This window comes from Cryptomeria japonica, chromosome 5 (assembly GCF_030272615.1).
Source record: "Cryptomeria japonica chromosome 5, Sugi_1.0, whole genome shotgun sequence".
Lineage (NCBI taxonomy): Eukaryota > Viridiplantae > Streptophyta > Pinopsida > Cupressales > Cupressaceae > Cryptomeria > Cryptomeria japonica.
In genome coordinates, this window is record NC_081409.1 from 229,823,628 (window position 1) to 229,849,932 (window position 26,305).

At 39.8% G+C, this 26,305-nt stretch overlaps 1 protein-coding gene across 10 annotated transcripts in view; it reads right to left on the reverse strand.

Annotated features, from left to right (window-relative positions):
- Positions 1-2,976: 2,976 nt before the first annotated feature.
- Positions 2,977-26,305, reverse strand: part of LOC131033887 (uncharacterized) — a 78,128-nt gene continuing 54,799 nt past the window's right edge. For 8 of the 10 annotated variants that reach the window (XM_057965191.2, XM_057965190.2, XM_057965194.2 and 5 more), the window contains 3 exons: positions 22,826-22,913; positions 22,656-22,731; positions 22,025-22,560 (listed from right to left, as the gene is read on the reverse strand). In XM_057965191.2, the coding sequence (XP_057821174.2) occupies positions 22,511-22,560; positions 22,656-22,731; positions 22,826-22,913 (214 nt within the window). In that variant the 3' untranslated portion in view covers positions 22,025-22,510. Of the gene's footprint in view, positions 4,017-4,099; positions 4,275-4,357; positions 4,471-22,024; positions 22,561-22,655; positions 22,732-22,825; positions 22,914-26,305 lie in introns of those variants that run through there. The other 2 variants (XR_009103698.2, XR_009372577.1) reach the window with 2 other exon arrangements.

Genomic DNA, 26,305 nt, shown 5'->3' on the forward strand with positions numbered 1-26,305 from the left:
CATAATTGATGAGAAATCTTTTTTAAATAACCATAATGATGATTATTTAATCTTGAAACAATTTCCAAATCCAAATACATATATCTACATGAAAGAGACTATTAATAAGTCATTAATAAATCAAATCATGACAACTAAAAAGAATGGATTTAAGTTTACAAAAGCATAAGAATAATAATTATTAATAATATTAATCACATGAAATAGAGAATGTCAACATATGCTACAACATTTACTTTCAATCTTGTTTGTAGATAAAGAAAAATCCAAATATAAATATTATCTTATAAATTATATTTTTCTCACAATTATTAATATATAATTATTTATCATATCTAACATTAAAAAAAAAAAAAACTATACATATATTACTTTATTTTTTAAATTATTATCTCCTAAACAATAAATTATAAACATAAAAGAACAAAAGCCGAATAAGCCTTTTCATTGAATTATTATTACTAAAGATCATTTCTTTCTATAAATATTTCATTGTTTTGTTTATACAAATATTAATAAAATTAATTATGAATCAATCTAATAATTATGTTCTTAATTTCAGGATTTGTGGTGTAATGTTGATGAAGTGGAGGGTGTATATCTCTCCATCACTGGTATTGAGTCATTAATCCATTTATTTATTTATTTGTACTGTACAAATGCACAAGGTCGATAAGTTTATCTATAAATGCAACGTCACTGGTACTGAATCATTTAACCATTTATTTATTTTGTCCTGTACAAATGCACAAAGTCAATAAGTTTTGTCTACCATATAGGGGAAGAGCATCAGTAGTTGAGCATGTATGAATTGTTGCGAGGCTTGTTGATACTTTTTGCTCCAGTAATAGTACAAATAAAAGCTATTGTTTGAAACATAAAATATCAATTTTTGTGTGTTTATGCACCAATAGTTGTGACTTTAAAGTTATTATTGTTAGGAAATGTACCATTAGTTGTGAAAAGTAACCAATCATGCGATGCCACATCAGCCACACAAGTATAGGGGCCTCCTTTGCATGCCTATTGGTCTCACTTTTTTGGGGGTTGTTTTGGACACCTTGGCAAAAAGCATGCTGATGTGGCACCATACTTGATGATGTGGCCCTGAAACCTTAGTTAAAAGCAGGGGACTTGCCAAGTAAGCTACTGTAAAAAATTAGAGTGATTTGAAATTTCCACATAGGATTTTGAGAAGCACGAAGTTAGGGTGCACAACTACTGGGTCCTCTCCCCTCGTGCATTGTGCTCGCTAACTTTTTAAACAACAAAAATCGAAATCTAGCTTGTAGTTAAATGTTTCTCTATTTATTTCAGGATTAAAACTTGATCAAGCATTTGAAATTATGTTATAAATCATTAAGATTCGTTGATATCGACAACAATGATACTGGAGACAGAAATCGGTTTGACTATCTTTACTATCAGTATTACTGGTGTCAATATATAATTTAGATGACAGCATACATTTCAAAGCAACAGACATATATAAAGAAAAAGGAAAAAGAACTAAAAGGCATCATATATACACTCCACTTCTCAAATCAAGAGGAAAATCTCTATGGCGACATATCAGCATGGCGGAAAGAAGAATGGGTACTAAATATGACACTTATTTCAGCTTAAGAAATTAACATATGCGACTGAGAGAATATCATACATTGATTCATTCACACTAAAAGATTGTACCATCTAGAACCCCTACGTCTAAATCTCAGTCGATTATTTAAATTTCAATGCCAAAAGAAATTTTTCATATGCTTATCAAATAGTTTCTTGACCACTATTGATGTTTACATACCCCAGTGACTTGAGTTCATTTATTCGAGCATTAACCTAACTTGATAGCTAGGTGTTTCGGGGCTTAGAATTTTATTGGGCTTTGTTGGCCTAACCTTCTAAATATTGGGGTTCAGGACTAGGCCATAATTACTGTAATGCAACTTTGTTAATCTGTGACCAAGACTATATGCTTTGCACTTTTCTTTCATGCCAATGTCTCGAGTCTCAACCAGTTCTTATTAGGCCTCCTCAGCTCAAGGATTTGACTGGGCAGATTAATCTTGATTTGGGCTAATTGTTGTAGATACCTCAGCTCAAGAGACATCTTGGCAGTCTTGGTATTGTGAGAGTTCCCCCTACTAATGTTACATGCCTCAGGTAACTTAATCAGCTTACCCTAGTACGTTAAGTTTGCACCTGAAACTACAAAAGCTTCTTCTGATGCAAGTTTGTTCACCAAGTCTATGTATTAGTTGAGTGACCTATGGTTTGCTGCAGTGCTTTGCTAGATCCACAATACAGGTTTATAAATCTAAGCTCTAATAAAAAAATCGACACCTTCAAAACTTTGTAATTCGTGCTATTGACCACTTGCAATCCAGTCGTATCTTTTGGGCTCTAGTCTGTATGCACCAACTTCTCACATAAGTACTCATACAACCCAACAAATAAAATGCTTGTTGAACTTAACCAACTTCTCTCCTTCACCATCATCCTAGATATTTTGTTTCTCATGTTTAGAGTTGTTCCCAACAAACATCTCAACTTTCACGTTCTACTTCTGGTTCAACAATTAATCGGGTGATGAGGATGATTATCCAATTCATCTTGAATGGAATATGCACGTACAACATATCTAATTCATATTCCATTCGAGTATATTGACTAGTAAATTAATAATTCATTAATAGACAGGAATCTTTAATTGTTAAGAGTCTCAAAAAGCCCTTAAAAGAAATCGTTATACTACTCATGGTCCTAAAACTATGTTAAAACTTGTTTTGGAATCCTTTAAATTCCAAACAAAATACAAAACATCCCATGTCAGTGCTAATATCTCTGGTGAAAACTCCCATACCAAAGGAAAACATAAGATCTCATTGTATGATGCTAATATTAAATCTTCATAGGTTATACCATAACAATTAGGGATTTTTCACGGCCTCCTAGGAGAGTGTGCTCAATGATGTCTCCATAAATCAAGGCAAATACAGTTTCCTCTATTCGCCAGCCTTAAACAATGTCTTTTACATAGGAGAAGGTCGAGCTTGTTCATTGTTAAATAGCGCATAAAATGATAGGACATATTCCTGTAATTGTTAGTATAATTGAGTTTGTTTGTTTGAGTTGTTAAAACAACTCAATATCTTGACTTGTTATAAGAGATTCCCTAGAACATAGGAGATGCAACTCCTGTATACATGTATATTGTACTGAATGAAATTTAAAAAAATAGAAGCAATATTATTTTGTGTATAAAATTTTTATGTTTGCCTTCCATGACTCTGCACATATTTTTTATATGGTATCAGAGCAAAACTTTCAATCTCAAGACTTTGTAAATGCAGCTGTAAATACCAGTTTCCGTGTTCATCACGTTGTGATTCCTATGCCATCTATGGCAGGATTACCGGAGGGATGAGAGAGCACCAACACCCAGAGTTCCACGGTAGTATATTTGCATGAGCAAATAAACTTCAAAATCCTGTCAATACTTGGATGGAATGACGATTTTTGACAAGGAGCAACAAAAGCTCTAGTCTATCTTGTCTTCGATTCAGTTCTCTCATCTCGCCAGGATTCCAAACAAAGAAAAAGTGACATAGATTATTATTACTGTCTTGTGAACGTTGATTACCTGTCACACACTTTCACTCCCTTGCCAGGATAAAATCTGAGAATACTGCGCGATAGAAAAGAGTCTTATGTGAGTCAATCCATGGGCGGTTGTGTAGAATCATCGCTAATCCTGTTGTGATCAGGCAAGTGTGAGTTTCAGTCGATTGCCATTAATACGTCCCTCCTAACAGGATGACAAGCTCTTGATGCTCTATTTCCATCAGTGCTTGGAGAAACATGTGCCATTCCTGGTGTATTTGGTTATGGTAAACTATTATTAGCCAAGCACTTTCAACTGACACTATTATCTATGTTGATTGTAGCGAGAGATGGAAGAGGTCCTGAAATGACCTTTACTTCATGGACACAAAGAATCTGTGATGCTAAGTGTCACTCTGCAGAACAGAAACCCACATCAATTACACCGGCAAAGGTTCAGGCATACAAAGAAGTCATTGCAGAGGTTTTGAAAGATTACCTTTGCTTTGTCTTTGTCATTGAAATTCCTGGTGTATTTGGTTATGGTAAACTATTATTAGCCAAGCACTTTCAACTGACACTATTATCTATGTTGATTGTAGCGAGAGATGGAAGAGGTCCTCAAATGACCTTTACTTCATGGACACAAAGAATCTGTGATGCTAAGTGTCACTCTGCAGAACAGAAACCCACATCAATTACACCGGCAAAGGTTCAGGCATACAAAGAAGTCATTGCAGAGGTTTTGAAAGATTACCTTTGCTTTGTCTTTGTCATTGAAATCCCTTGAAACTTTCTTGGGGCAATCAGATTATCCTTCACTTGTGTGTGTGTGTCTTCAAAATGGTTTGTCTAGTCCATACAATGCAACTGCGTAAAGGTAAAACACAAGCATGGGAAGAATGAGTGCAGCGTGAGCAGTTCTATTGATACTTGTACAATCACGAGTTCATTCAAAGGCTCTACCATTAGATAGGTTTAAGGTTGAAATCTAGCTTTGTTTTGCATAAAGAAAGAAAATTTGAAGTGCAATATAAGGTATTTGAATTTTCTTAAACAAGTGGGCAATCAAAGGCATTGAGATCTAGGTGCATTATCAATGGAACTCAACACCTTCTATCTTATTTTGATCAAGGAGGGGTGTGATAATTTTTTTATGGAGAAAAACAACACTTTAATTGAGAAACGTGAAGGTAAAATCTTTCACATGTGGCTTATCAAGCTAAAAAAGATCCATGGATATAATGAGTGGAGCTAGAACAAGGCCAACTGATACTGATGAAATCACAAAATGGACTACAAAAGATCAAAGAGCAATAGATTTAACTGGTCTTGAACTTTCAGATGCACATCTCTACCATATTCAATTATCAAAGACCTCAAAGCAAGTATGAGACGATCTTAGTGCTTTGTTTAGATCACAAGCATCAGTGCAGATATGGGCCTAAAGCAGAAATTATTCAGGCAAGTATGGGATAATTTCAGTGTTTTGTTTGGATCACAAGCATCAAGTGCAAAGATGAGCCCAAAGCAAAAATTGTTCGAACTAAAAATGATGGAAGGTGACAATATTGTTCAACACATCAGTAAGTTTTGTTCCGTGATGAATCAGCTGGCTGAGATAAAATTCAAAGTAAATGATAATGATGCAAAATCTATTTTGTTGAATAGCATGCTGTTTAGTCCTAAATGTATAGTTGGTGAATAATCAGATAACGCAGTATTTCCCGCTCATACCAAGCATTCATGAAAGAGAACAATTGTACATCATAACATAAATGACAATGATAATATTTAGAACAGAAAAGTTATATCTTTATTCTAGTGTCCAGAACTGTCCATACATCCTCCCCTACCGAAGCTCCAACCAAACAATATAAAGACCCGACGGTTGGTCAAGTTGCCAACCATCACCAACTCCCAACTACCTGACAAGAACCTCTTGGCGACAAACATAAACATAAACACAACATAACACACTTATAAATAGTATTCTTACTAACATATGTTATTTACCCCTAACATTAGCCCCCCCAAAAACGTAGTCCTCTTCCAAACGACTAAAACAATAAGAGCTGAAATATAAAACATAAACTAGGGCCGAGAAGAGGGAGGAGGCATCCCTGTAGTGGTCGGAGAAGAAATTTGATGTCCGATGTGAAGTCTTAGGTTCTTTTTTGCCAGCAGCTATCGTTCCCGTGCCTTCTTTACCATGTGGGCAGCTTCCAACAGTTTCTTATCTTTTTGCTCCATCTGTGAGGTACCGTACTGGCACCTCACATCCCCTGCCTCATCTTTCTCCATTGGTACCGTACTGGCACCTGGCGTACCAGTACATGTTGGTATCGTACCAGTTCCTGCTGGTACCGTACCAATTCCCGGTGGCATCGTACTAGTTCGTGATGGCACCGTACAAGTTCTTGTTGGCACTGTACCAGTTCATGTCGTACTAGTACAAGTTGGCACCGTACCAGTACCTGTTGGTACAGTACCAATTCATGTTGGCATCGTACCCGTACCTATCGATACCGTACCAGTTTCTTTGGCATACCAGTACCTGTTGGAGCCACACCAGTACCTGCCAGTATCGTACCAGTTCTTGTTGTACCAATTCCTACTGGTACAGTACTCGTTGGAGACGTACAAGTACCTATTGGAACCGTACCAATACTTGTTGGAGACGTACCAGTACATGTTGGAGTCGTACCAGTACATGTTGAAGTTGTACCAATACCTGTTGGAACCATACCAGTACCTACTAACATTGTACCAGTACATGTTGATGTTGTACCAGTACCTACTGGTACCGTACCAGAACCTGGATATGTTGTACCAATTCCTTGCTCGGCCATTGTGTCTTTTCCTAGTACGGCCTCCCCTGCCACTGTCTGGTCTACCGTATTGGTACCCTCCATGGTTTCTGATGTAAGTATTGGTTTTTATGGTAATGATACCCGCCGCTGCGCTGGTGGTTCCCCTTCATTGATTTTTCGGAACAAGACCCCTACTGGTCGTACGTCCCCCACAGGGCTGGCCACCGTAACTGCTTCATGTGGGTGTGCCAACGATAATTTGGAAGGTGTGAACTTTACCCTCGTACTCTTCCATTGTGCCCATAACCTTCCATGTTGATCCTCCTCTTCTTGCTGTTGCGACTTTGCTTCCCCTTCATCCTTCGCAATTGTGTGAGGTGCCATATGAGACCCCTCATCACCACTTTCCTACTCCTCAATCTCTTCTGCCTCCTTAGAATCCTCTACACTGCTAGCATCTTCGACCTCTACGGACGTGTCCAACTTTCTTCTCCTTTTGGCTGGTTGCGCGGTGTCACCAAGTGTGTCCAGGTGAGTATAGTAGTACATGGTAGGTTTATTCGGTTCCACCCGTCCGCGCGGTTCGAAGATTCCCCACATTTCTAGTGGTACTTGCAGGCGCATGGCGTCTAAGAATAGGCTCATAGCATGATGGCACATGTAGAATGTCTTGTGTTCCAGCTTGAAAAAAACATGAATTCATTATGCCAGAAGTTGTCCTTCCGGCCTGGTACCAGTAATCGTTGTACCAGTACCTAAACATGGCGTACTAGCACATGTTGTACCAGTACCTGCTAGTACCGTACCAGTTCTTGTTGGAATCGTACCAGTTCCTGCTGGAACTGTACCAATACTTGTTGGTACTGTACTAGTGCTCGTCGTACCAGTACCTAAACATGTCGTACTAGTACCAATTCCCTGTACGGGGACCTCGTTTTTCCCTGGTGCAGCCTCCTCTGCCATTGTCTGGTTTGCCATGCTGGTACGGACCATTGGACCAACTGCTGCCTCTATACCGTACGGATTAGCTCGTGCACTTCCGCTCCCTAGTCATATGGCCTCTTCAACCTGTGCCAACTCTCCACTCAGCTCCACATGGATGGCACAAATCTTTGCACAGATACCCTCAAACTTTTTATACAATTGCTCCCTGTGTGTACGAACGCTGCAAAGGAGGGGATTGTACGGATCCTGCACATACGGTATGTCTATTTTCTGATCGTACAGTCTTTCTCCTTTATCCGCTGGTAGTCGTACAAGATCGTACGACATAGTTTCTTGTGGGTGCAATGTTTCATCGTACAGTATTCCTCCCCTTGCAGGTCATACACCGTACGGGCTATGCCAGTCTCCCTTCTTTGTCAATCGTACGTTGTACCGATAACTCAAACACTGCCAGTCTCCCTTCTTTGTCGACCGTACGTCGTACAAATAACTCAAACACTCCCTCAACTGATGTACGTCGTACGAGTGATCTAGTACGAGGTTCCTGTCATCCCCTACGAGTATCACCTGCGGGTCCTCGTCCTTGCCTAGATTGATTTTTTTCACATCCCTTTCCTCGTACTTGATGGGTTTGTCTCGTCCAAACTGGTGGGCTGGTGTGTCATCCACCCGTGCCATTCCCTCCTGGTACCTACCGTACTCCGAGGGAAATGACTGCTCTTTCATATCGCCACTTGATTCCCCAATCTCACATATTTGCAGCATGTGGCACTCCGGGTGGAAGACCTCGTAATCCTCCATTTGCCAATGAAAAAGTCCCACCGGCGAACTAGTTCCATCCTCGGAACATCCGTCTAGTTCCAACACTCCTTCCTCGTCGGGCTCTTTCCCTCCTCTGTCTCCTTAAGAACCCCACTCCCATCTATTTGAATCTTCTGAGTCGGAGTCGGATGACGCGAGCTCTTCACTAATGGACTGGTTCCTTAGATCGATTGCATACTTATGACCGTCACTCTCGATTGAGAGCGTACTCTTTTTCTAGTTATGATTAGCTCTGGCCATGATCAGCCACCCACTTCCCAGAAGGGCGTTGTACGCTTTTCTTTCGAGTGGGATGACTAAAAAATCCAGAAGGAATTGTTGCATCCCGATTACCACCTTTTGTGCCATGAGGGTACCGAGGGGTTTGATACCGTGTTGATCCGCACCGACCAGGTGGAAGGTTGGTGGCCAGAGTGTAGGCTTCGCCAAGTTTCCTCTGGTAGTACGTTGACTCCGGACCCACCATCAACAATGGTGTTTGTGAGCTTTTGTCCCCTTATATCCATCTCTACTACTGCCGGTTTCTATCCAACGCCTACCGCAAGTAGCATAGGGTTCAAGGCATCCGTACCAGGTCCCTTCACCGGGTCCGTACTACATGGTTTCGTCATCGTTTGGTGTTCCTGACTGAGGGTAGTGTCCCCGATTACATTTGTCAAAGCCATCCTTAACTGTGGCATGGTGTGTAGAAGGTCGAACACCCGTGCGAGTATTGTGGTTTGTAACATCTCCTTAATGATAGTTTTCTCTGGTCCTGACCGGAGTGGTGTACCGGCAGCCAGGTGCAAGACCCTCCGCTCTTCTGCCATCGCCCGCTCGATATCCGCCCTTGCCTCCTGAAGCCTTTCTTTTTCTGTGCGAGGGTCAGGGTACATGGCTTTCTTGTTTTGCAACCTCGTGATTGCCAATACGTCTTCTCCAGCTCCTTCCACGTCCAGCATATTCACCCCTTTTTGCTTTGGGCAATCTATGTCCTCGTGATTTCCTGGACCGCACCATCTGCACAGCAAACTTCCTGCATCACCCCCGTTTTGGCATTCTCGGGCAAAGTGACCCCATTCGTTGCACTTCCTACATTGAATCATGGGTCGCCCCTTCACGTCGTATTGAATTCTACTCCTTGGTGTGTTATTATTGGATCTATTGCTCCCCCGCCGATTGTTTCTATACCCTCCAAGGGAGGCTTTAGAGTTTGTTGTTGGCTTCGGAGGTGTCGCCAACGGTGTGGCTTGGTTGGGTTGGGTGTAGAGCACTTGTGTGCTCCGTGCTTTCAAGTTGTACGGGCATTCCTTAGTGGAATGTCCCATTACTTGGCAGATATCACAGAAAACTTTGCGGGGACAACTTCCTTTAGTGTGTCCTTCATTCTTGCAGTCAATGCACCATAGTTCTTTTCCTTCCCTACCACTTTCCTTGTCACCTTTTAACTCCTTCATCATCCTCATCATATCCTTCCGGAGTGCTTGCACGGTTTTGGATCCCCCATCGCTGTCTCCGTCCGTGTTGTCACCGTCGCTCGCCCGTCGCTTCCCCTGGGATGTCTTGTTTTCACTTTCAATATCCATGGCAGGGTTGTATGCTTCATCATACGATGGCGGAGGGACCACTTTCATCGTCCTTCTCAGGGATGGTACCAATCCTTCTACAAACCACCGCTTCTTGAGGCCATCCGTCGGCTGGTTCTCCATTTTGTTAAGCAGTTCCCTCAACCTTCTGTTATATGTGCGCATGCTTTCATTTTTTCCTTGTTTGGTATTGTAAATATCTACCACAATTTCGTTGTCATCCCGTAGAAGTATGAATTCTTCCTCGAAGGCCTTCTTCAGATTGCTCCAGGATGTTTTATGTTGAGCATCAAGGTCTGTATACCAGTCAATAGCTATTCCTCGCAGAGTGGCCGGGAATGCTTTCACCTAGTAGTCCCGATCATCCTAGCCATTTGCTTCCCAAATGGTGACGCATGTCTTGCAATGCCGTACGGGGTCCTCTGACCCGTCGCCCATGAATTTTGGAAGTTTTTGCTTCTCCGAAGTGTGTGCCATCGTTCTTATCTGTATGGTTTTATGCGGTGCCTGGAATTGGCTATATGTCGGGAAGTTACTGTGTCCGAAAGGTACCGTATGCTCCTGGTCTGGTCGGGCCCCTGTCAACCGAGCTTTGGTCACCTACGCTTCTATAGTCCCTCCTCCCCAGGGTTTCCGGATCTGACCCTCCTATTTTGATGCCCTCTGACAGGGACAAATTTTTAATGCCAAACAACGTTGCTTCAAAAATAATGGCGATTTCCTTGTGCAGGTCTCGTACCGTCTCCTCTCCTTGTTCAGAAAATTCCGACTGGGTGCTTTGTGATTCGGCTCTGGAGTCTTCTTCACTTGACGTCGAGTGTGGGGCCTAGTCGGCGAGATATTCCTCCGCTACATCTGGAAGTGGCAGGTTCCTGGCGAACTCGGCCAACTCCTTCCACGTACACGGTTTTTGCCTCTCCCAACTACGACTCTGTCTCACACTCCGACTTCTGTTGTGTTTCTCCGGACTCCTTGAGTCGGCAACCTCCCTTAGTCGTCGTCTCCTGTCGGCCTGTTCTTTAATGCAGAGAGATCTTCGTATAGTTCCCTCGTTTACTCCTTCGATGGTAGTGGTACGTCTGTCTTTGTCCGACCGTAGGGGCATCAAGTGTCAGAGTCTTAACATCCATCTGGTGCACCTTCCACCCTTTTGCTGCTGCAATGGCTAGTACTGTTCTTACTGAGGTATATTTGGCTACAGGTGCAAAGGTTTCTTCATAATCTATTCTTTTCCTTTGAGAGAACCCTCTAGCTACAAATCTGGCCTTGTGCTTTTCAATACTGCCATCTGCAACATGTTTGATTTTAAAAAGTCATTTAGGTGAAACAACAAATTTCTTAGTAGGCCTAGGAACGATCTCCCAAACATCATTCTTCATAATGGACTGATACTCTTTAGACATGGCATCCTTCCATACTTGATGTTTAAGTGCATCTGATACATTGTTTGGTTCAGCTTTAGAGAGATCATTCATAAGAGCAACATAGCTAGTGAATTTATTAGGTCTTTTGTTTTCCCTGAAGGTTCCTGAAGGAGCAACAAACTTCTGAGCTTCTGCTACAGTCTTGGTGGCCCATAGAAGTCTTTTCTTGATGTTTTCTCTAGGTGGGATTGGAGTTTCACCTATAGTTTCCTCAAGATTCTCCCTCTAAAGCTCAGGAGTAGGATCTTCTTCTATGTTAGGAGTGGGGATATAGATTTTAGGCTCTATTGTACTTAGGGCTCTTTTGAAGGCTAAATCTTCTTCAAAGATTACATCCCTACTAAGTTCAATATTTTTCTGACCATGTATATATATTCTATAGGCCTTGGATGTTTCACTATATCCTACAAGTATTCCCCTTTTTCCAGAAGGTTCTAGTTTTAGTCTTTTCTCTTTAGGTACATGTATATAGACAGGACATCCAAATATCCTAAGGTGGTTGATATCTGACTTTAGTTTGGTAAATATTTCCTCATTAGTTTTATCTTCAAGATGTGAGTGAGGACATCTGTTTTGTATATACACAGCAGTGTTAGTTGCTTCTACCCAAAGATTGATATTTAGATTCTGATCAAGAATCATGGCTTTGGTAGCTTCTACAATTGTCCTATTTTTCCTCTCAGCTACCCCATTTTGTTGAGGATTATAAGGTATTGTTAGCTCCCTCTGGACATTTTGCAACAAAGTGCCCGAACTTATCGCACCTATAGCATTGAATATGTGATAGGTCTCTCTTTGAAGTGTTCTTGCCTTGATGACCCTTCCTCTTCCTAAATTGCTTCTTCTTGGTTGTCTTATTTGTGTTAGTATTTAGAACTTGAAGTTCTTTGTCTATGTTCTTTTGTTTTATTCCCATCTTGTTCAATCTTGATTCTTCTTGGAGACAATCGTCCCTTAATCTTTCAAACTTAGGATACTTGGACCTTGCACTGATGCCTTGGACGAATGTACTCTATCCACTAGGCAACCCATCTAGAGCAATGAGTGTTAACTCTTTGCTTTGGATCTCGTAATCCAAAGTTGCTAGTTCATCTCTTAGAATTGATATCCACATAAAGTAGGCGTTGATTGTCCCCCCTTGTTCATGGTGATATGATTTATTTCTTGTTTTAATGCCAGAGTTCGACTTGCATTTGATATCTCAAATGTGCTTTCAAGTGCTTTGAACATTTTATAGGTTGTCTGATGTTTTCTTATGATGGGCATTATGTTGTTTCTCACCCCATCAACTATTATTTTGATGGCCTTTTCATTTCCCTCAATCCATGCTGTTTTGTCAGGTTCATTTTCAGGTTGATCATTTTTAGTTTGAACAAATGAATCCACTTTGTTCTCCTTTAAGATCATCTGGATTCTGAACTTCCAGGCTGAAAAATCATCACCACCTCCGAGTCTGTCTTCAAATCTGATAGCGCTAGCCATTGGAGAAATGTGATGTAGTATATAACCTTGTTCTTAAATTATTCACAAAATTGAATAGCCTCAAGTTCGATCAACTTGGCTCTGATACCATGTAAAGTTTTATTCAATTGCAATAAAAGAACATATTATATATGTGAGGATCTCATATGATTGTATTGTCTAATAATCTGATTATTTTGTTGCAGGCAGAAGGAGAGAGATCATTAATATTTTTATATGTCTTCTCCAAATGATTCATGTCGGGCTTTATATGTTTTAGAAGACAGGTCAATAGATGTCTTGACCGGTCATGTCTTTTAGACATGACCGATCAAGGCACCTATTGATCGGTGCACATCCCGATTTCGGTTATGTTTGGTAACTAACATTTAATACTTAACACTCGGTTGAAACGGTGTTAGTTATGATGCTTTGTTAATGGCCCGAATAAATGTTTATCCCGATAACAAATAGCATTACATATGCTATCGGGTTAATACCCCGATAGCATATTAATGCCGATTCATAAATGAATCGACATTAATATGCTATTGGGTTACTAGCCCGATAGCATTTAGATCGACGCTTAACTATGTTAAGCAAGTCGTTGATCTTATCCATCTTTATACAATGTCAATATCATAATCATGATCAATGTTACAATCTGATAAACATATTCAGTTCGGAAAGCACAAATCAGATAATCTAATAGCATAGATGAGTAAACCAAAACAGAATAGAGGAGAGTAAAGGATTCAAAATCATTCAAAATCATCCAAGTCCAGAAATTCACATCAATCCACCAATGTCATCCTGATCCGAAAATGGCCTGAAATTTGACTAAGTCTGGAAATTTGGAAGATCTTCCAAAATCCAGAATTTGCATTATGATTCTTATGGACCTGAAACCACTCTCAAACATCCTGACAATATATAGGAAATATAACTTAAAGTATAAGAAAGGAAAAAGACATATTGAATATGCCACTTATACTTAAATGTTATATTTCATATATATATATATATATATATATCTTGACGAAGAGCCTAAAATGATGGAAAATTCCATGTGTCCATGGACATGGCCAAAATGCGCCCAAGTCAGGGTTGGGGCGCCAAAATGAGAAATGCATTCACAAGTGGAAAATTCCACCTCTCCATGGACATCTCCAAAATGCGCCCAGGTCAGGGCTGGGGCGCCAAAATGAGAAATGCATTCACAAGTGGAAAATTCCACCTCTCCATGGACATCTCCAAAATGCGCCCAGGTCAGGGCTGGGGCACCAAAATGAGAAATGCATTCACAAGTGGAAAAATCCATCATTCCATGGACATGGCCAAAATGCGCCCAGGCATGGGCTGGGGCGCTGAATCCAAGAAGCCATTCACAGAAAGAAAATTCATGAATCCTTGGCATGGTAAAATTTTCACCCAAGCAAAGAATTTGAAATTTTGCCTAAGACACAGAATCCAAGGAGTCAAGGAGGAATATAAAGCAGAATTCCCCTCGGGCGAATTTTCAGTTATGCTATTTTTAAACACCAAATCTCGACCAAATGTGGAAAATTTTATAGATTCAAAATCGGGGTGAAATTCTTCGTCCAATGAACCTGGCTCCTAAATTTTAGGAGGATCCCTAAAAAAGAGGGATGTTCAAAAGGACACATGGACAATTCACAAAACAATGAATTCCTTCTTTCGGGACAAAATTCCAGGAAAGATGAAAATTTGGCTAAATAATGGAAATTCCTTCCTTCAAGACAGAATTCCAGGAAAGATGAAAATTTGGCTAAGTAATGAATTCCTTCCTGCAGGACATAATTCCAGGAAAGGTAAAAAATTGACAAAGTATTGGAAATTCCTTCCTTCATGACAGAGTTCCTAAAAAAGGTGAAAATTTGGCTAAGTGTTGGAAATTTCTTCCTTCACGACGGAATTCTTGGAAATGTGAAAATTTGGCTAAGTGTTGGAAATTCCTTCCTTCAGGACAAAATTCCAGGAAAGATGAAAATTTGGCTAAGTATTGGAAATTCCTTCCTTCGAGACAAAATTCCAAGCAAGCAAGAAATACACCCAAGGATGAATTGAACATAAAATTTCTAAGGCGAGGAAGGAATCAGGGATGAACTGAACAAGAAATTTCCCCTCCAGGGAAAAATTTGAAAAATCCATTCACGGGCATCAAATCACATCCAAATTTCAAAAGTTTTATAGATTTGGATTCGTAGGAGAATTTTCTCTCTCCTGGACCATGGAACCCTAATTTGGAAATTTTCCTAAAAAATAGGAAATGTGCAGAATTGATGAAAAACCTTCTTCAAGCAAGGAAAGTTGAGGAGACCTCAAGAAAATTCTTCATGAATCGAATTTTCCCTCTCCAACAATTCCAGATGTGCAGGAGCGGATATATGACGACAGAGTTCATTTGCACGGCGAGGATCTATTGAACGCATGGCAGTATGGTGGCACATTCATTGCCGGAATATTTGACCAAATGGCAACCTGGTCATTGCATGTTGAATTTACGGCAGATTCCTTTTGCATGCAGCTGTCGCATGTGGAAATGATGGAGTATTTATGACATAATGGGGTGATTTTTGCATGGATGAATATTCAACGCATGTTGGGCGAATTTGAAGGAGGTGGTGCATTTAATGCGCAGTGGATGCTATTTTGGGTACTTTTGAATTAATTGTATATGAGCATGATGGGTTATTAATTGGAGATTCCCACCTTGTTGCATCATGTGTGGAGAATCTTTTAGGGAAAACCCTAATTAGGGTTTGCATGTAATCATGGCCCGAGGCCTATATAAAGGGGTGACCCCCTCATTTGTAGGAGGGAGCTTTGTATGAAATTGTTGCGATAAGTTTTTGAGAAAATAATAGTGAAACATTGTTCTCTGATGGTGTCCACTTGAGTTATTTTTTCAAAACTTGCATGGTTTCACCTTCCTCACTTAGATTAGAAGTAGTAAAGTGCTTTGATTTCAATGGAGAATGTAATGGTGTCTGATGAATTTCCATGGTTCATACTTTTTGTATCTTGCTGATTGTAAGTTGCAGTGTAAAGTTAGCCTGAGCCACTAAACTTGTGCTAAGTTCGGTTGTGGACAGTCGTTTGGATTGCGCCGTTTTGGGTATTCAAATGCACTTTCTCGATTTGAAAATCCTTCAATATCCTCAGAAGATTGCACCAGTTCTTGCGGAGTTGTAGTTAATCTTGGCGAAGCAGAGCTTGGTTTATTTGGAATTTGTCCACTAGAGCACTATTTATTGTTATCACTGCCTTTAGGAGTAGATTTAGATCCTTCTGAACCCTTTCCCCTTTGCTTTTCAGTTCATTTTAGTCCATTTGAAGCAATAGCATCGCAGAATTGCCATATCCGATGATGGAGTTCCAGCCACAGCAAAGAAGTGAAAGAACGATGCACACGTAAGGCCCCTTGGATTACCAGCAATCACATCAGCCAACTGAGTCACGTCCACGCATTGAAGGAACCTTGGAGTTGATTGTTTGAACTTCTTGCAATCTTAGCATACAATCGCACTTTGATCAAGAGAGAGTGAAGTGACCGTTAGGCAACTTTATTCTGTGTTAGACGTTGTCCTAAAAAACACGTCAACAAGACGGTAATGGCAGGTATGGGTATTCCACACCGGGAACCCTATGAAGACTGGACTATTGGTGAATCTTATGGAATCTTTTCTGAGAAGAAGCAATATTATAGAACAGTGATTGCCCGGAATTGGCTCGTAAAATTCCAAAAAGGGGGCTCGAGGCTTCCGAGACCTTTAACTCGTGAACATTTAATTCCAGCAATCCGAGATTTAGTCATACTGCTGAGCAGGGTGAAGAGTAACTCTCACTCCTTTTACTGGGAAGACTGGATGTATTTCTTCATTCAGGTTACACTGGATAGAAATTGATTCATTGATTGGGGAATTGTTATTGCGGAGAGATTGCATGAGGGTCTGAGTAATTATCTTGGAATGTCCAATTTTTATATGTCATCCTATCTGCTATACATGCTTGCCTGTGTTAGAGAGTGGTCGGGGTTGTCACATGTAAAATGGGTTCAAGGCATGAGGATTTATGATTATCATCCTAGTTTAACTTTGAAAGGGCATGTTGATGATTATCTTCGTTGGAATGATGTTTTTGCTGGAAGGCTGACCTTTGAGTTACAGGGAAATTTGCATAGAAGAATGTCCGCAGAAGCAGTTGAACTCGTCAACATATATGGCAGTTTCTTCATACAGTTCAGCCATTTCACTTATTTGAGAGTTGGAGGATTTAAGGGTGAACCCTTTAGACTTCCTAGGTACGTCTCAGACTCTTGCATATTGATCAAAATATCTAGATAGCTTGCTTACGTTGCCAAAGATTATGGTGAGGACTCCGACACAAGCGGGGTTTTCCCCATTGATTTAGGACATTATAGCTATAGATCAATTTCCGATGCATTGAACCTTGAACTTGAATTCAAAAGGTTCCATTTGAAGTCTTTTGTAAAGAGGGATAACTTTGATAGTAGGGGTTTTATTGCTCAGTATGTAAAGAAAGCGGTACCTAATCAACATGTTCCTCAATTGGAAGATTATTGGGAGGGTTGTCGGGATGAGTTTGAAGTACGGAGGAGGAGTTGGTCAAGACTAACTTTGAAGCAGATTCATGATATGAAGTTACCCATGGATAACTCAGATGTCACCGGTGATGATGAGGACACACTTGACTCCGAGTTTATGAAGCGGGTTCATGATGAACCTCTTCCGGAAATAGATTGGAACAAGAAGATGAGCGACAATATTCAGACACGCACTTTGGGTGTAATCCGAAGAACAGAAAATTGGCTTAGGAGTTGCCGTTTTCACCCAGAACGAGCCACTAGCTCAAGAAGCAAAAATTGGAAGAAGGGTACTGCAAATAAAATTTTTGTTGTGTCTAACATTCCCGTTTCTGATGCAGGAAAAGCACAGGGAAGGATTAAGGAAGAGAAACTTAATATCGGGGTTGAGCTTTCTGTTGCTGGTCGAGTTACCAGATCGAGATCTAAGAAGGGTTTCAAGCCGTCGATTTTTCACTTCATTCTTGATCTGGATCCAGAGGAAACACCGAGCAAGATGACATCCTCTGTTTCTGAAGCGAACAAGCTTTCAATTGACATAGACACTATTTTTCTGGACTCAAGAACTCTTGAGATTCAGTCTCACATTGACCATACCACGTCTCCCTCCTCAGCAGGGCTTCCATCCATGCCTTCAAAAGAGCTAACCCTAGCACCAAAATGGCTAACTGATTCCATCACCAGGAAAAGGAATGTAGTTCCGATTTCAGTATCAATGGAGGACGCCGTAAGTAAATGTCTGGGAAGGTCTACAAAGCGCAAAAAGTTAAAAACAGAGGCAATGATTGACTTTGATGAAAATACGAAGCATTGGACTGCGAATATTGCTAGACCCGAGCCTAACAAAGATGTTGCTATGGCTTCAGAGGCAAATTATGCTGTTGAACGAATAGATTTGGGAATCGGAACCAGAGCCGTGGATGTTAAGCACTTGGAGACTTCCACCAAACGAATCATCTCCCGTACCTGGAAGGATGAGAGGGACAAGGCTGAGTTGAAACAAAGTTTAACACAAATGGCTCAATATATCCACGCTTTGCAGAACAGCCCGTTGCCATTATCCCAACATTCAGGTCCTTTTAGTCCAAAGTCGCCTAGGAATCAAAAATTCTTGGATGAGATTCAACGGAACAGGATGATCACTGAAGTCTTCTCAGAATGGCTCACCACAATCATGTGCCAGGCAACCAATTACATAACCAACTTGGTCCATATCTTTAAGGATGCAAATGAGGTTACTAAAGCCTTAGATTCCGACTTGGTCTCATAGCAGAAGGAGAAATCTAAATGGGCTGTGATTTCAAAGCAGATGTGGGATATTCAACGTTATGGGCTAATGAACTTTCTAGCTGAAAACCAAGTGTCAGGTTTGAATGAAGATGTCATGTTCATTTGCAAGGAGAGTATTGAGTGGCGCAATCAGATTATTAAGCAGGGTTATAATGAGTCAGCCAGCCTGCATGGAGAATTAACAACCTTGAGAGCGACCATGCAGAAGGACTTACGCTGTGTGGATGTTCAACTACTTAAGGAAGACGGTGAAACTCTGGAGGACACCACGGAGATGATTAACCAGTTCAACAGCCACATCAAACAGATCAAGACGGAGAAATCTTTGTCTGTAGAAGATTTCACAGGGATCTCTAAGGTGGAATCAATGCTCACCGTTTGCCTTGATCATCTGGACTCTCACAGAGATTAAGTGCAAATGGTGAAGAGGAAGAAGGAGCTCTAGAAACAGAGGGTTATTCATATCAGTTTGCCACATGTGACGGTAATTCAATAGTTTTCAAAAGTACACCAAGAGTGGAGCGTGGCCAAGGCGGTGATGGTGTCTGTTCAAGACACTAACCCGAGCGATCACATCGAAGCAGAGCAGACTGCATGACTAGCACTGTTGGCAGTTGTTTGCCAGAAAGCCTAGTTATTTTCTTTAAAATTCGGTTATTGCAGTTAGGGTTGATTTTCATTAACTCTTAGGAGTTAATTTTACTTTGGTTAAAAACTATTGGGTCTGGTGACCTATAAGTATCTGATGTAATAACTTTGAAAGGGTTCGCTAAGTTTTTGAAAAAGACTATCTTTAAAGCTAGCTAAATACATTTTGTGTATGAAGGAAGTTGAGGATCATCTGTGAATGTGAATCTATTTAACAGCTATTTTCAGTCTCAAATCTGTGTGTTTGATTTCAAAATTTGATTTCTGTGTAAGTCTATTTTGAGGAAGGGGTTGTTATACTTTCTATATGTGCAAAAAACTATTGGCTAAGTTCATCTCTGAAGGCTTTTTCATTTTATTTTAGTGATCGTATGAAGTCTGTCGGCTTTATATAAGACATTATATATGAATCAGTACTTGCATTCATTATGTATTGACTGGTGTATGCAATTGCCTATAAGTGCTTTCTAGTGAAAAGCATTCCATTGATTGTATGTAATTTGGAGCCAAATGAATATTTTCTAGAGGGAGTTGTACCTAAATTCAGAGGTTAATCAATTAAATGAATTTCCAACTGATTGGTAGAAGATTTTGTCTGCTTTCTTGTGTTTCACACTGCTATAATTTAATTAGATAAGAAAGACAAATCTGTTTACCAACATGGTCCAAGGGTACTTTTGGGCCATTTTTTAGGGGACGGCATGGGACAGCTAATAAAAAAAAGGAAAAATTTGAAAATTCAGCATAGACATTGTAAAAGCTTAATACATAACATTAGACTTGAATTGAGATTTCACATGAGAATTGAAAAGCAAATTAACAAAGTTCAAATGCTTTCATTGTCAATGTGCATACATTTTTAATTCTTTCTTTCAATCTAAAGCCTCTCTTTAATTTTGTAAATTTTAAGTTGTCATCAATGTGGTCTGGAGAAGCATTGGATGCCATTCTTGTGTGGGAATATGATTGCGTAGAGTATCGTGTGGGGTATTCTTGGACCACATTTTGAACTCTCAAGCATAGTTCATGCTTAATTGCAAACCATGTTTATTACACCATAATCATTCCATATCTCCATGGAGACCATAAGCCACAATGATTTGAAACTTGGTAACTTCTATTATGTTGTCCTTAATCAACATTATGCAGCAACCTATTGGACTCTTTTTTATAGGTGAAGTAGGGAGTAAGGGTCCCTCACCCATTATAATGAACTTTCCAACATTTGTATTTAACATTTTTATTAAGTCCGTTTTTCCAAGAAACTGAGTTGGTAAAACCTTAACAAGACCAGCTTATTTAACTATCCAAAAATACCATTCAATAGTAGACTGAAAGTTGAATCAAAAGCATGAAATTTTGAAAAAGCATTACAGTGGAAGGACTATATAGATCCAGAAGGCTGGCCTCTAGAGTGACCAGCTGTGCCAACTGCTGCTCTAGTTGATTCAACCCTCTCTGCCACTCCAACCACATGCAGTAGAAGACAAAAGACCCCAGAAGTCTTGTTGGCTTATTCTTGCTCTGTAGCAGGTGACATAGCTGCAGTCGATGGTCCCAAATAGGAGAACTGAGCAGCTTATCTTGACCAAGAGCTACAACAAAAATTTAAAGCTGTTTCACATGAGCTGTAAGAACATGAAATCTTTGTTCAAACTCTAAAAAGGAAGCCACAGAAATTGATCCTCTGAACATTACTCCCATGACATGTAATAATGGATTTGGATTCTCATAAAATGGAAATGAGAATGAAAATCAACATGGAGGCCATCTTCAATTAACTGTACTGTACATGTCCATTTCCAAATTATTGGAGCCCAAAACCTCTATAATGGCCATTTCCCCCTTCGTAGCAGAGAAGAAAAATACAAGGACCACCCACCCCTTTAAAAAAAACTCAAAATACTGTTGGGCCATAGGGGACAGCATTGTTGGGCCATAGAGGGTGGCTAGCCGTCTCCAAAACAGCTAGGTGAAGCCTAGATGTCCCTTGGCCATCCCAGAGATGGCTAGCTATCCCCTGCTGTCCCTTCTCATTTTTGGAGCATTTTGAAGATGTCCCCAATTTTTGGCACTGATCGGGAACAGGCAGGGTAAATTTCCCAACATTCCCACGTCCCCGAAATGTTTTGGGATGGGGACAAGGCTAAAAACATAAGGGACACGTCTCCAGGGAGCACTGAAACACATAATTGTTGTGAGCAGATATGTGTATCCTTATTCATAAGTTTGATACTGGATAGATGTGTTTGTCTCTATCCAAACTTCTTGTATGACCTTGGATAGATGTGTTCGACCTAGTCCTTAGTTCCATGGGTAGATGTTTCTGTACCTTTCCTTGGATAAAATTCATAAGCATGTGAAGCTAGTTCCACTATTACTTGACACAAGTAGATGTGTATATCCCTACTCATATCTTAAGTTTTTGATGAACTACTGAACGTGGTCATCCAGCATTGTTAGTCCACCTATCCCCCATTCAGAGAATGATGTAAAATGGGGTGTTGGGAATATTAGATCATTCCCATAGTTGTTAGTATAATTTGATATGTTTATTTGTTAAAATACTCAATTTATTAAGAAGTTGTTAAAAGAGATTCCCTATAGATATAGGAGATGCAACTCCTCTATGTAATTTGTATTGAACAAAATGAAAAAAAATAGAAGCAATGTTATTTTGTGTATAGAAAATTTATGTTTGGCTTTTGTGACTTTGCCCATATCTCTTACAGTAAAATTAGGGATCAGCAATTGTTATTGCTGCCTAACAAATGAAAGAATCTAGAAAATCAAATAGACTAGTTATTTTTCAGAAGCTAAGAATATGGAGATGCTGAACCAATTTTGAAATTTTGTAGAAAAAGGATTGCCAACTGGCGAAAAATAGCCCATAGAATTCCTAAATGTGATACAAATTTTCCTTTCAACTGTCCAATGTTGGCGTTTTGTTCAACAATGCTCCTGTCAAACAAAATCAAGGGCCATAATACAATAACTCTTTTCATTAAATACAGTAAGATGCCCCAGAATTTCATAGCCATATAGCAAACTTGAAAAGGTTGGATTCTACTATTCATAATAAAGCACACTGTTTATGCAAAAATGGTACAGGAAATGGCTATATATGCCCCATGGTTTGTTAAATGGCCTAAAATGCATCAAAGCACTTGTGTGATTAATGAGATAACACCATCACAGTGAACTGCTTTTCATCACTCACAGATGGCAGAATGTACAAGAAATGTGATTGAGAAGCTGCATCACACAAGAAATATGCTACTCCCAAACAATACCACACCAAAATTTTGGATGATATCAAAGAGGTACCCATTTGAAAGGATCCAGCGCTTCCCCATTTAACCTTACTGCATTTCAAATAATAATGGTTTAGACCATTACATAGTTCATGACTACTGTAGTGGTTTGCCAAAAAGCATTTATATTGCCTCCAAAAGTATACCTTCAAAATGCAGATGTGGGCCAGTAGCATGTCCTGTAGCACCAACAGCTGCAACTTGCTGTCCTTTCCGTACTTTCTACCCAGTGAGAAAAAGTGACAAATATTTAACCAAAATGTGTTTTCCCGACAAACGAGTGGATTTTAACGTTTCAGTGGGAGGAGGGTCTCACCTGTCCAACTCGAGCATGAATAGCACAGCAATGTGCATATCTGGTCACAAAACCACCTTCATGCTGAATAGCAACTAGATATCCATAACTGCAAATAAAGAAGCAGCAATTAAGGTTCCCATTCATATAGTATTCAAGCAAAATTCTCAAATTAAATGTTCATATGATTTATCACATCACGTTTTATCAATGTAGGAGATAACCTCTACCAACTCAGTTTCTCAAAGTAATTGTCACGTTTTAGTAGTGTTCCACAGGCGTTGGGGACGGGGGGATGCGGGGACATGGGGACGGGTTTCCGCGACGGAAAGACAAAGGGCCTAAGTTTGGGGATGGCGGGGGGGCGGTGGTGGTGGGATGGTGGGGTGGTGTTGCTGATATAGTTATACATTTACTTATAGTACTTGAAAAACTAGTTTTGAAAAGATGTATAACAGTATAAGAATTACATTTCAAATGAAACTCTAGGAAATTAGTAAAATTATAAAATAGCAAAATTTGAAATACTAAATCTAAATACGAAGATTTCATGAATGCTAATTTGCTAAATAAAATTTGACAAATGAAATTGTCAAATTGGAGATTTCTATTATATCGAAAATATGAATATCTAATGTCATGTGAGATATCACAAAGTCTATAAAGATGATTACATGATTCATCATTACAATGAGTAGCAAATACAGATACTAATAGCAATAGCATTACAAAAGACAAAATGCCAAAATGTCAAAACTCAAAATGAAGTGAAGGGAGGCCTCTAATCATCTGCAAACTCCTCATCACTGGAACTGTTGGACTCCACAAGGTCAAGATCCCTCAAGCTCACACCAACCAGCCCTGAATCTAAAGTGCTAGGATCATCTTCATCAATCTGTGAAGGCTCCTTTGGCTCTACATCCCATCGTGCCGCTGGACTCTCCTTGTACACAAGTGTCTTGCGGTCCATGAGACGCAAAGCACTGTGTTCAACCACAAGCTTCTCTGCTCTCTTAGAGGTAAGTTTGTTCCTCTTAAGAGAGTGGATGAAGCTATATGTAGACCAATTCCTCTTAGTAGCTAAAGAATTGGAAACCTGGGATAGCAGACGGATAGCTAAAGTGGTGGTCAAAGATTTCGAACCATGACAATTGCACCACAAAAGTAGGTCCTCCTATGCCATAGTTTCTATATCCATCTTTGCCGGATCTAAATAGCCTCTAAGAGTGGCAAATCTTACCCACTCAGTGCAAATTATGCCGGCATCTCTAGAATCATACATCTTCTCTATGCACCTAAAGAAACCCGCCTTCACCTCATCATCCTGAATCAGTGTCTCTCTACACGGTCCAGCCTTGTACCCCTAAGGATTCAAGGCAAAGGCAGCCATATGCAAAGGAGTGTTCAACTTGTACCATCTACGCTGAATATTGGTCGGATGTGCTCATTGTAGAATGCTACAAAGGGCTCCTTCACTCGCACAACAGCCCTCAACTGGTCAAGCATAGAGTCAATGCACTCATACACCTCTCCAAGGTTAGGTGTAATGTCCCCAAAATTAATTAAATAAATAAATATATTTTATTTATTTATTTATCCCAATTTCAAATATTAATAAATAAGGGATAAATAATAAATTAAATATCAAATAAACTAATAAATAATTTGAATAAATTATTTATTATTTAGTGATTATATGGGAGGTTCATCTTGGATAAATAATTCCCTATATGAAACTAGAGTTTTTATCTTGGTGGGGCCGCTTTAAGCCGTGAAGTTTGATATTACCTTGGCAACTATAGAGGCATTAAAAAATAATTGGTTCCAATTATCTGCTGAACTTTATCGGCTAGAAAAAATAATTGTGTGAGCCAATAAGAAATTTTTGTTAATGGGACTTTAGCACAAGTCCAAATATTTCTTTCCTAAGCCAAATATTTCATTCCCAACTTTGGGAAAATTGGTAAATTGGTTTAATCGGCCAATGAGAGAGTCGGGCCATATTTCGGCGTCCTTGCATGAGCAGAAGATTGGAGTCGAGTTGCAGTGGGAGCGGATTAAACAGCGGATTTCACCAGAATTTTGGCATTGATTTTGGATTGCAGAGTTGAGGTACAAGGGAGTCGAATGCAGAGGAAGATGGCAGTTTTTTTTTATTCACGATACTTTCTTCGTTATTTATGAAGCTTTCCTGGTAGCAGCGAACATGAGCTACATTCAGCCCTAGGACGAAACCCCTGGTGGCTTGTTGGTGATTTACACGGAGTTTGGATCACCTAACTGGTCGGATTCACCTCAGGATCCGAAGTTGCACACCATTGTTCAGTGTTGAAGCGATTCATTAGAGATTCTAAGCTCATTGTGTCTGCCTACGTTTTGGTTTTTCCCCTCTCTGGTGGCGCCTCATTCATGCCGCAATTTCTCAGACAACATACAGCTAGAGGTTCGACTATTTGGTAAATCACTTGGGATGACAGTGTCTGATGAGAAGTCTACCCTCCTGTGATCCCTACAACCAAGAAGAGCAGCACATCAAACCTTGACAAGGCAATGGAACACTGGTCACTTAATTTGCCTGAGAAGGCAGATTTGGAGATCGTATTGTCACAGCAAGGAGTTGCACATTCCAGGTGCAAGAATTGTTTATGAAAATCTCTGCCATTAAATACTGTTTCTACTACTTTGTATATTGTGCTGGTAATGAGGCATTATGAACTAGGAACATACCTTTGTATGGGAGTTCTATTACAGTTATGTATTTGACATTGGGTTGGATATTGCCTTACAAGTTGTCTGATATAGAAAGTAAATCTGAATGTTAGCAATTGAAATCTGGAAGTGATCTGCCAAGTGTATGACAAAATTGCTCTCAGAAATTCAGGTTATAGTCTGAAATTCTGAACATTTCATCCAAGTGTTGGCCCAAATGTCTACTGATGAACTTGTAGTCTTATGTGGAAATTCAGTACAGCATGCAAAATATTTGATGCAATGCTTTGTAGAGATCTGTGAAAAGTTTTGGATGTTTAAATCAGACCTGTAAATGTATGTACTCAGACCTGACATAAAGTAATGACACAGTCTTTCATTGACATAAGGTGTTATTTATGCTTATGCAATATTGTACTTTCACCTTGTATGCTTCTATCAACATTTGGCATCAAAATATAATCACTCAACCCATAAATCAGAACTCAGAAACAAAATCAGACTATGCACACAAACTGTTTGACAAAATACCTACGATACCAAACGGAAATTTTAGGGACAGATTCGGAAGGGGATCTTTCATTAGGTGCATCCCCATCCCCATATCTGATGACTTGGAATACTGGAGAAATGATGGAGACAATGTATTTCGCATTAATCCAAAACAGATCACTCTTCACTATCTCCTTCACCCTTCTCCCCTACTCTATCTTGGCCTCGGCCCACCTATTCCACTCATTAGTCATAACCATGAGTTGTAATGCCTCTTGCAACTCAATCATTCTCTCCAAG